The sequence below is a fragment of the Myiozetetes cayanensis genome, unplaced genomic scaffold (assembly GCF_022539395.1).
Source record: "Myiozetetes cayanensis isolate MyiCay16 unplaced genomic scaffold, myiCay2020 scf13, whole genome shotgun sequence".
Classification (NCBI taxonomy): domain Eukaryota; kingdom Metazoa; phylum Chordata; class Aves; order Passeriformes; family Tyrannidae; genus Myiozetetes; species Myiozetetes cayanensis.
This window is the reverse complement of record NW_026086937.1, coordinates 22,747,255-22,758,599: the sequence shown is the minus strand read 5'-3', so window position 1 is coordinate 22,758,599 and position 11,345 is coordinate 22,747,255. Positions and strand designations below refer to the sequence as shown.

General features: G+C 49.4%; 1 protein-coding gene across 3 annotated transcripts in view; it reads left to right on the top strand.

The window, feature by feature from the left end:
* The first annotated feature begins 544 nt into the window (after nt 1–544).
* Nucleotides 545–11,345, top strand: part of MME (membrane metalloendopeptidase) — a 29,161-nt gene continuing 18,360 nt past the window's right edge. Inside the window, exons 1-8 of one of the 3 annotated variants that reach the window (XM_050308748.1) lie at nt 545–839; nt 3,467–3,634; nt 4,715–4,750; nt 7,256–7,417; nt 8,311–8,391; nt 9,110–9,205; nt 9,310–9,428; nt 9,990–10,055. In XM_050308748.1, the coding sequence (XP_050164705.1) occupies nt 3,475–3,634; nt 4,715–4,750; nt 7,256–7,417; nt 8,311–8,391; nt 9,110–9,205; nt 9,310–9,428; nt 9,990–10,055 (720 nt within the window). In that variant the 5' untranslated portion in view covers nt 545–839; nt 3,467–3,474. Of the gene's footprint in view, nt 840–3,103; nt 3,274–3,466; nt 3,635–4,714; nt 4,751–7,255; nt 7,418–8,310; nt 8,392–9,109; nt 9,206–9,309; nt 9,429–9,989; nt 10,056–11,345 lie in introns of those variants that run through there. The other 2 variants (XM_050308749.1, XM_050308747.1) reach the window with 2 other exon arrangements.

Sequence of the window (11,345 nt, the reverse complement as noted above, 5' to 3'; positions counted from 1 at the left end):
TCTGGCAGTCTATTAGTAAAAATGAAAATAATTACAGTGAAACTTTGTAAGAATGAAACAAGTATCTTCTGATACTCGGATGGTTGAGAAATCTTAGGGCAGAGTTGAGAGCTTCTTCTCCGTGCAAGAAGTCACAGCTGTCTCCCTCCCGAGGAGAAACCACTCGGTGAATGAGGACATAAGATCCTGCAGAGCAGTATGTGACTGCATTAACTTGACAAAGCGATGAGCGTGCATGGAAGCAGGCACCGAGCCGTGCAGACACGCAGCCGCTGCCGCTCCCTGTGCATCCTCTGGCGGCTCCCGGGCGGCGAGGGGAGCGCTGGGCAGGAGGGGAGCGCTGGGTAGGAGGGGAGCGATGAGCAGGCGGGGCGGGCGGGCAGGTGCAGCCGCGCCGGGGGCTCGGACCCCGCGCTCCCCCGCCCTGCCCCGGCCGCTGCCCCGGGGGCGGCTCGGCGAGGTGCTGAGCGCGGCTCGGCGGGGCGGGGGGTTGTTTGTTTGTTTCCTGCCCCATCCCATTTCTATGATCGCGAAGAGGAAGAAGCCTTCAGGTCACCCGGAGAACTGCTGGGCCGGCGGACAAGGGCTCCTTTGATCGCGGGCGCGGATGTCCCGGCCATGCGGGCGCCCCGCCGCTGCCCGCGGGCGCTGAGCGCCGCCGGGGCCCGCCCGGCACAGCCCCGCTAGCCTAAGCCTGAGCCTAAGCCCGAGCCTGAGCCTAAAGCTAAAGTCGCGCCGCCTTCCCCCGGGACCCGCGGGCGCAGACCCGCCGCCTCCGCCCGGCGCCGCCCGGGGATGTGCGTGGCGGCCCCGCGGCCGGAGCCCTGCGAGCGCAGCGGGTGAGTGCGGGCACGGGGCTGCGGGAGCGGGGCTGCGGGAGCGGGGCTGCAGGGCGGACGGACGGACGGACGGACGGACGGACGGACGGGTGGGTCCCTGCGCGGCTCCCCACGCCGGCAGCCCCAGCGCGGAGCTCCCCGAGCCGGACGCGGGGTCTGGAGCAGCGGCGGCACCGAGAGCCCTCCCCGCCCTGGGCGGCCCGGCCCGGCCCCACGCACCTCCCCGCGGGGCCGGGGCTGTGCGGGCTCCGGGGCTGTGCCGGGGCTGTGCCGGGCTCCGAGGCTGTGCCGGGAGAGGTGCATCCCCCCGAGGGGCTGCCCCGGCACTGCCCCGCCGTGCCCGCTGTAGCCCATCTATCTGCACGGGGCAGGCAACAACTTAGCGAATAAAAACAAAAAGTATTCTCGTGACGTGCTGCGTTTTCTGTAGAAGCGACGCTGCGAACCAAGTAAGCCACAAGCCGATTTTCAACGTGCCCATCCCAAAACCGAAAGATAATGCATTAAATAACTCCCCGTGCCTCCTAGATCAGGATCAATCAAAATATTGTCAGCTGTCCGCGGTGTCTCAGCTTTAGTAGGCAGAGCAGAGGGGAATCAGAGAAGCACTAAGAGAAGTATAAGAGAAGCACAATACCAAGGCTTGTATCTGCTTAAACTACTCCTACACTTTTGCTGTGCTTGCAGTTAGCACATAAAGAAGCTTTTACCTGGCGTTCGTTAATGAGATGGGATCAACTCTTTAAATAACTACAAGTAAAAATTAGTCAGATGCCTTTAGACACGAGGAAGAGTCCTGCAGGAACAGAAGGATTAGCTCACTTGGAAAAACTTAGCTGACTGCAAGGTACCTATTCACACATGAAAGGTGCAGCGTTTCCTGCTGCTCTACTGAACTGTGCTTTCAGTGCTCAAAGTCACCCCCAGAGTCAGGAGATAAGCATCATCGCTTAAATGAGGCTCCAAGTAGCCAGAGGATGCTGGTGACCGGTCAGTATTTAGACCATGTAAATAGCTTTTTCTGCTGCTTAATATGACTGAAAGTGAGAAGGGGATAATACTTAATTTGCTTTTTTATTATTTATCAACTTCTATCTTGCAGTTAAATGCAGGGCAGATTTCTCACTCCTTTCCCTGGTTCTGTGGGATTTCAGTCCTGTGCCTCATAAACCAAGGTCTCATTTGACCGAAAACCCTACTCATCAGAGAAAAACAGCAACTCATGAGGCACGTGAAAGCAGTTGTAATGGTCCCTGTAGGTGTTGAAAGACACAGGCTGGGCAGACCTTGCAGGATTCCAGACTCCTGAGCCATGGAAGAGCTGCGATTCTGGCACTGCCAGTCACCTGCATCCTGATGTCCCAGGAGTAGTGACAGAAGGGGAGACGAGACACTTTACAGGGAAGTAAAATGTTCTCTTTTTCATTTAGAGGAACAGTGTCAGGGGAACAGGGGGTCCAGAGGAGAGGCACAGACTGGGGATGGACAGACTGCAGCAGTTTGAGGGGACAGAGATGAACAGAAGTCAGCACTACAGCAAAGTAGTTTAAAATAATGAAGTTCAGTCGCTGGACTGGAATGGATGCAGACTGAGAAGGGAAAGGCTGTAACAAAGGCTGATCTTTGTGTGGAGTCTGGGGAATGTAGGTGTTCTCCTTATCTACCCCAGGGAATGGAAAGGGTGTGTGCTCTGTTTTGGATGTAAAGAACCCCAGGATAGGCTGGGAGTAAAACTGCTGAGTTTCCATTGTGAAATACGGAGAATGCATTGCTGTATGTGTAGGAATTGGAATCTCTGTCGGTGGAGGGAAGTCTGGCCCTGGATAGGTGGGAGCAGATGAAGGGAGAGCACAGACCAGCCACCAGCAGCACTGCAGAGGTGGCCCAGTTACCTCTAAGGAGCAACAGAAATACAACCTTAAAATGCACTGCCTGAGTTCCCCCCATGAGCCTGAGCCGTTCCCACTGTCACCAGCGTTGCGTGACTCCTGTTTCACAGAGCTCTAACCTCAAAAGACAGGCCTGGTTGCAGTTCTTTAAAAATTGCTGTGAAGACTCACTATCTTCAGTGTGAATTTGACAGGCTCCCAGCAGAGCCTGATTTTTTTTTCTATTTTTAGAGCCAGCTGTAAAGCTGTAGTCAAGAACTGCTTACATAATATTTTAAGAAATGACAGCCAAGCACAATGGCATATTTTGACCTTTAGCATTAGATAAGTAATTGGCAGATTAAGTTAATTTTTATTCAAGCAGAGAGACTTGCTTTTCAGTTGCTTGTGAACTCCTGTACCTTCACACCAGATTAAGCCTCACGGGTAAGTTTTCAAAATAGGTTTTGGTTTGCTGGCCTCTCTTTTCGCTCTGGTGCGAAGGAAGCTCCTCCAGGGGCAGGAACGTCCCGGTGCCGCTCTCCATCGATGACAGGCGCTGCGTGGTACGTACGTGGGGGCTGTGCACGGGCCTGACAGGAGGGCAGGATTGCACAGTTCATGACTGACAATCCAGCAGTGTTACAAAGAGTCTGAAAACTCTCCCAGAAGGATCTTTGGTGCTGTGTAGTTGAGGAGCTGGTTCCAGACCTGCAGCTCAGAGTAGGCGCTCAGCGAGCGTTCCCTTTTCCTTTGCAGACCGGGTTATGGGCAAGTCAGAAAGCCAGATGGATATAACTGAGGTGAACACTCCCAAACCAAAGAAGAAGCTGCGATGGAGTGGGCTGGAAATCGGGCTGGCCGTGGTGGCAGTGCTGCTGGCCATCGTGGCCGTCACCATGATCATCCTGTACGCCACCTACGACGGTGAGTACGTGGCACCCCTCGGTGAGCTGTGCCAGCAGCAGCACAGCAGGTTAGTTTGTTATTGGAAAGGTAGAGCCTGAAAGTGCTGCCCTCCAACCAGGACTCGGTAAGTTCGTTTGTTCGTGCGAAGTTGTGGTAAACACAAACCATCTGCTCGTTCTGGGGGATACTTCTGTTTGTAATTAATGCTCCAGTAAGCAAACCCCTACCAATTACAGCACTGCTGAAGAAAACAAACTCCAGGGCTTCCTTCATCCTCCTGGAAATGGATGAAAATCCTATTTTTCCTTTTGCAGGCTGTTGCAGCAGGGACTCTCAGTGAGTGTAGTGATCCTGAGAGGTTTTGTGCTTCAGCAGCCAGAGCAAAACACTGGAAAGTACTTCCATTCAGGGGTAAATACCCTGACAAGCTTTGGAAAAGACAATACAGAGAAGCTAAAATTTCCACTTGGGGTCAAGCTAGAATGCTTCCTTATATAGGGAATTAAGTGTTTTGTTTCATTTTGAATTACTTAATAATTTTGTTTAAACTTTTTTTTTGAAGTCTAGTTCAATTATGGAATGGAAAAATGTCATTCTGAAATGAAAAAAAGAAGTTTTATTTCTAAAGACTCAGAAGGAAACATTTTCATGTTCCTGAACCTTGTGCTTTGTTTAGAGGACTTCAGAGTGAATGTCTCAGAATTTTCATAGAATTCCCCCCAAATCCTCTTGTAAGGTATTGCTCCATTCAAACTGACTTTGCAACTGTCTCCAGGCCATGTGCTATTTTTCTCTGAATTTCTGTTGTAAAAATAGCATTTTGCCCACCTCCAATTGATTGATAGCACATTTTCCTCTGATGACCACAAAAATTCCACATGATGAGTGACTAGCACTGAATGACCCTAAAGGGATGAAGATGATGGTATTTTTAGAGCCTGATCCTATAAATATTTCCTTACTGAGTGTAAGGTGTCCATTCATATTTATCTTACTGTACACTGCAGTTAAATTGACTGTCAATGAAAATATTTACAGTAGGTTTTATTATATTGACATTCAGTAAGGAATTAAGAGTATGATTGTATTCTCTTTCAGATGGGGTTTGCAAGACAGCAGACTGTATAAAATCAGGTAAGAATGAAAATATATACCTTTTAAATTAATTTATGTCTTTTTAAGCAAAATTGCTACTGTGGAACGTTCCATTTCTCTGCAGACAACTATGGCACATGCAGGCATGGCATCTGCTACCCCACATGATTTTCCTAGTGTAGTTCTTTTACAAAAGTAAAATCTTTTGCTGTGGAACTGTCAACTCATCCTTCATGTCCAAAAAATTCCAAATGTTATAGTCTGACAAGCTAAACCTCATCCTTCAGCCACAACTGCATAAAAAGTCTTCATTTACCTGCTGGTCTGCACTCTGCTAGAGAACTGCTACAATGCAGGGGGGAAATGCAGATTCCATGTGATGGATCCTCTCGTAGGAGGGAAGGGGCTTTATCTGTGCTCTCCCCTCACCTCTAGTTCTCTCTGCCTGTTTTCTTCTCCACATCAATTCACGCTATTTGGGGGGGGTTGCCTAATTTACTTCTAGTTCATAGAATGATAGAGCCACAGAATGGTTTAGGTTGGCAGGGACACCTTCCACCAGCCCAGGTTGCTCCAGGCCTGGCCTTGGACACTCCCAGGGATGGGGCAGCCCCAGCTGCTCTGGGCCATCTTTCAGCCTAAAGCTCTCCACCCCTGGGCAATAACTCGGCTGCCGAGCTCACAAAGGCTGCAGCCCCGTCAGAGAGGTTGCCAGGGGATCTAAACCCGAAGCTCCTACCATGGCTCATTTCCCAGCACTGGACTCTCACCTCACTAAGCAAACACGGTGCTGTTGCTCAGCCCTGGTCACGCCCCGCGAGCAGCATCACGAGCACCGCGATGGCTCCGCGTTATCTCGTGCCATGAGCGACGTGTCACGCTTACACAGCCTCTCTGCATCATCCCTGGCCCCTCTGCAGCACAGGGAAGTTCAGCCCTGGGCTCTTTCCTTCATTTCAGACGGTAGCCAGAGCAGCCCTGGAGCTGTCCCCACACCTCAGTCCTGCTGGAGGGCCCCCCTGGTGAAGCCCCAGGGCAGTCCATGAGCTCAGGAGCTGCATATCATCACCAGCACGCTCTAAACACAGCAGTTATTCCAGGTGGCCATCACTGGTTTTCCATGACACCTCCAAGGTGTTTTCCTCCCACCATGGAAGCTTGTGCTGTGGTTTGGAATACGATCAATTTAGTTATCTGCTGGATTTTTTCATCTCTGGGGATGCTCCTTTTCAGCTAAATATACATGTCTGCTAAAAGAGAGTTCAGATGGACTACGAGATGATGAACCAGCTCCATAGGATAAGCAGTAAAAGTCTGGAGAAATGAGGCACAATGTAAAATCAAGAGCTAGCAAGAAGTGCCTAAATGAATTGAGCAGAACAGTTTTACTCCCTTCTGCTTCGTTAAAAGCTTTAACAGCATTTAACCACTGGAAAATAATGAAGATATTGATAGAGCATTTGAGAGAAGAGCTTCCAATAAATGACCAGCAATAAAAATGTAACGAGAAGTCAGCTGGTCATGGCCAGGGTCCCATCTCAGTAAGTGCATGGTGGTGTTACCCATGGCTGTGGGAGATCCACCGCAGTGTGGCACAGCAGATACCATGGAATACCAGATACCATTTGAGCACTTTTTGGCTAAGCTGACACATTTCCCTGAGCTCAGACATCAGAAATGCCTGATGAGCACAGGGGATTTTGATCTCTCCTCTGTTTCACCTAGGTAAGCACATTGTGTTGCTCCTGTATCCTCCCCAGGTCACGGGTTGTTATGACAGCTTATATTACTTTATTTGTAAGCTATTAAAGCAACAACTGGCACTGTTGCTTTAGTGGCAACTGGAGTACTACAGTAAAATTAATCATTAAAAGTAATTGAGATAAGGCTCTACGTTTTCAGTACTGGTAGGAAACTGAGTAAACCAGTGACAGCAGGCTGGGTGGAAGAGGAATAGGAAAGACAAAAAGCCCAGAAGGTTTATGGAGAGCTGATGGGAAGCTCCCATCAAGGAACTGGGTTTCACTGGAGAATGCAGTGTCACGATCGGTCAGTGACCAGTTTTCTTGGACAAGGCACTTCAAGAGGGTCAACAGGGAGAGCAAGAGGCACTATCAGTTCTAGAGTAAAATGTGGAGTAAAAAAAGTGAGTGTAGCTTCAGGAAAGTATCAATGGAAAAACCTTCCTGACAAGAACTTAAAAGGTCTACCAAAGTCAATATTTTACTGAAATAGCCTGGATTCAGTTGAGCCTACATCCTGCTTAAATAATTCCAGTGGAAGCTTCCCCTCTGCCATGCCTTGTGCCTTTAATGCCCCTTTTCACCCCGTTTCAATACAAAGAAGGGTAAGTCAGAACATGAAAGGTTCACATTTCGTGTAGAGCTGAGCAGCACCATCGACTCATTTACCCGCCGGTAAACACAGGCAACTGACAGTGTGGGGGCTGTGGTCAGTCCAGGAACAGCCATTCCTTGTTCTCTGGTCTCCAGCAGCCAGGTGGGCTGGAGCCCCCCCTGACCGTTCCGTGTCCGTGTCCCGCAGCCGCCCGGATCCTGCAGAACATGGACCCCAGCGCCCAGCCCTGCGGGGACTTCTACCAGTTCGCCTGCGGGGGGTGGCTGCGCAGGAACGTCATCCCCGAGACCAGCTCCCGTTACAGCAACTTTGACATTTTGAGAGACGAACTAGAGGTGGTTTTGAAAGGTCAGTGGGGTTTGTTTGTGGGCTATGTAAAGTTTCTTCTTTGCCTCGCGTGTTGTCCTAAGGAGTTGTGGTTTTCCAGCAAAGCTGAAAATACTGCCAGATGTTTTGGGGTTTTGCGTTCGGTGCCCCAAACGGTTTGCTTGGAGGAGGCTGTGGGAGTTATGCTGCTGTGTCTGGCTCTGGGGCAGAGCTGACCAGACCTGCCCTTTCTGGTATCTGCTTATTATAACCACTGAAATGCCTACCCTGACCCTCATGCACTCACACAGCAGCCAGGCAGGTGAAGGAGGAGGAGGTCTGCCTGTGCCCAAGCCAGCTGGAATGCTGGAAGCTGCTCCCTGGCAGCCCCATGCCCTGCATAGCTGTATTCCATCAGAAATCCCAAAGAACAGGCAAGCCATTTCCCAGCTAGTCACACCATAAATTTGCAAACATTCCTGATTCCACAAAATGCAACAGTGTCAAATCGTGCTCAGTTCCCTTTTTCAGACAAGAATAACAGTCAAAGAAGTCAGTTTATACTCATGAAACACTCTCCAAACCTCTCTCTCCAGATTGAATATCCTTTTTTTTACTTCACCTATCTCCTGGTTTTGCCAGCTGTGCCTTCACACATTAGCCTGGCCCCCTAAAAACTGTCCCTGGGAAGTCAGAGCATTTGTGTTTCACCAAGGGTGACCCACAGAGTATCTCCTGACTCCCTTATGCTTGGCTTATTAACACCCTGCTGTCACTGCAAGGCACTGAACCCCTCAGCTCCTGAAAGGCAAAGCCCCCCTGGCATTAGAGGATGGACACAGAGCATTTCTCATCCCCTCAGGGCTGTAAGCTCTCAGTTCCCTCAGCACCTCCCAGCCCAGCTCAGCCATCAGGGTGCATTTTCTGTGTTTCAGATGTCCTCGACACCCCCAGCACCAAGGACATCCCTGCAGTGCAGAAGGCAAAAACTCTGTACAGGTCCTGCATAAATGAAAGTAAGTGTCTCTTGAGTTACTGAATTCCACATCACCCAAAGAACCCCACCCCATCACACAGCTCTGCCTGTACCCCACCCTGTGCAGAATCTGTCACAAGTTCTTTGTGAAGACTCCCAAGAGTCAAACAGGAATGTTAATTGTGAAGTTAGTACTGTATCTATCTCCTGCTTTACTACCTATGGTATCTTAGGTGAGATGACATTACTCTTCAGTTACTCGTTTGCTGCAGATATTTGAACTCAAATCCTTTCAGTTCAATATGAGCTGGTTTGTAGAGATTAGCAGGGATGAGGTGAAAGCTCCCTGGCATTACCAGGCTGTAGGAAGACAGGGAGATCATTTAATTCAAGAGTCTGGGCTGGGCTCTGCCACTGGAAGAAAGAGCAATAAAGCAGTTTGCAGGGCTTCCTAAATCACATATTTATAGCTTTTATAATGTTATTAATACCTCTCAATGCTATTATTTTAAACTCTCTACAGAGAGAAAAGACAGTAGTTCTTTAATGTGGTGGTTGCAAGGATGTGCACTGGCTGTTTGCATCATGACTGGAACGTTTTCACATTAAATGTTAAAGCACAGTCATCCATCAGAGCAAACTGCTGCAGTGGTGATGGGGGAAACAGAGTTCCCACTTCATTGTTCCCAACTCATTACAATATAGAACATTTGTGGGGTTTAAAATGTCACGGTAACCCATTTTGTTCTTTCCAAAAGCTGCCATTGATAGCAGAGGTGGAAGGCCTTTAATCAGTTTATTGCCAAATGTGTCTGACTGGCCTGTAGCATCAACTGACTGGGACACTTCCTATGGTAAGACAACCTATGCTTATTTCCTTTTAGTTAAAATATCTGAATTACTGTGGTTTTTACTGCTTGCCAGAAATCAAGACTGAATACACCTTCCATTTGCTTAGGAGCTGCTTGGACACCTGAGGCAGCTATTGCACAGCTCAACTCCAGATTCGGGAAAAAGGTCCTTATTAATTTCTTTGTGGGCACAGACGATAAGAATTCCACAGCACACATCATCCATGTAAGTCTCCCTGGGGCCAGGGCCTTGCTGATCATAAAAGTGCAGCAGACACAAATGGTAACATCAGTGAATGCTGTAGATGAATTTGAGAATTGATGGAGTCTCACCTTCAATTCTCTGTTTCACAGTGCCCTGTGTGTTGCCCAAGCTGAATCCTTGTTCTGTGCACTCACACCCTGCTATTTGCAGTGAGATGGGAATAACAGATATGTGAAATATACACACAAGTTACAGCAGCAAAGGGCCAGTCTCTCCTGTCAGTGGGTAGATGGATCCATGAGCACTTCACATGTATGAATTCCAGAGGGGCAGGAACTGCCTGGCTTCTCTGGGGGCTGTTTTGTCACCTGGACTTCACCTGTGTTCACACTGGTTACCATTAGCTTGCAATGTAACAGAGAAAAAGACTGAAAAGAAAGGCACAAAGTATAGGGAGAGTGAAAAAAATTAAAGGTGAGGATGAGAGAGAGTGAAGCCCTAGCACCTGTAATTCACAAAAGAGAGTACAATGCTCTGTCACCTTGTCCTGAAGTCCTTTTCCACTTTTGGTTGCATTTTCAGATTGATCAGCCTGGGCTGGGCCTGCCTTCCCGGGACTACTACGAGTGCACCGGGGCGTACACAGAGGTAAGGTGGGGCTGCATCACTGGGCACATTTCAGAGGTTTTAGGATGCATTTGCAAGGCAAACACATCCTAGGAGTGGGCATGGGTGCAGGACAGAACAGTCTGTCCTCAAAGAGATCCCAGTGCTGCCCCTGGAAAACATCCCTGGGAGAACTGGGGAAAGTGGAAGGGAAGGTGACAATGATGAGCATTTAGCCAAGGTTACAGTAACGGGCTTGGAGAGAGAAACAGAACCAGTCCCAGCTAAAGACACTTTACTGCAGGAAAGATCTGAAAAGACCCCAGTCCTCCACATCAACTGCAGCTAAAGTATGCGATACCATCGGAATTCTCGATACCTGAAGCCTCCCATGGCCTCCTAATTGCTGTTTACTCACTACTGGTACATGCTCTCATTAACCTGTTAGCACTGACACTGTATCTCTGTTGCTAATCTTGGATGTGCTTTAAGTCCTTGGGAGCTGCAGTGTCTGTGTTTGCTGAAGTCATGGAGCTGAAACTGCTCCCACAGCCACCTTTAATTACTCACTTTTCTTCTGTGTAATTAAATGCAGAAGCAATGAGAAAGTGTACCAACCATTTTGGTGTTGTTTGTGTTTTGCTGACCTGCCACCAGTTACTAGTGATTACATTTAATTACAGCTCACATGGTCACAAAAGACAGTCACTGCCACCTGAACTGTTCAGCTCCATGATCATCACACATGTGATGGCCTTTGGGAGCTGGCTCACCGAGCACCATCTGCTCCTTCCTTGTGCTCCTTGCTTGTCCTGCGTCACCTGCAGCACTGGGAGACAATTCCACAGTTCCCCAGTTCCTGGTTAATCTCTGCCCTACCTGAGTCCCAGCTCTGCGGTGCTGCACAGCAGAGGAGGATCATGAAAGCCCAGCTTTCCCAGTGCCAGGCAGGTTCCCACACCCTGCCCGTTCCCGTGACTGCTCCAAGGGAGAGCCGGTCCCTGCCGTGCCCTGTTCCTGGCTCTGGTTCCTGCTGTGTCACTGCACTCTGGGACTGTTCACAGCAAACACCAGCTCTGCCTCCTGCTCTTTGACCTCTGCCTCCCTCAGGGCTTCCCCCCCAGACACACAAGAGGGACCTGTCCACAGGAATCCTCCACTCTTGTGAGATGCAGGACAGCTCAGCTCACACAGGGGTTACTGCCAGTGCCTCTGAAACACCTGCCAGGCTTTATTCAGGCCATCTGAAATCAGCTCACCGAGCTCTTTGCCACCTGACCTAAGAGCTGCACTTGAGGACAAAACCAAAGTCCACTGAGTGGTACCTGAAAG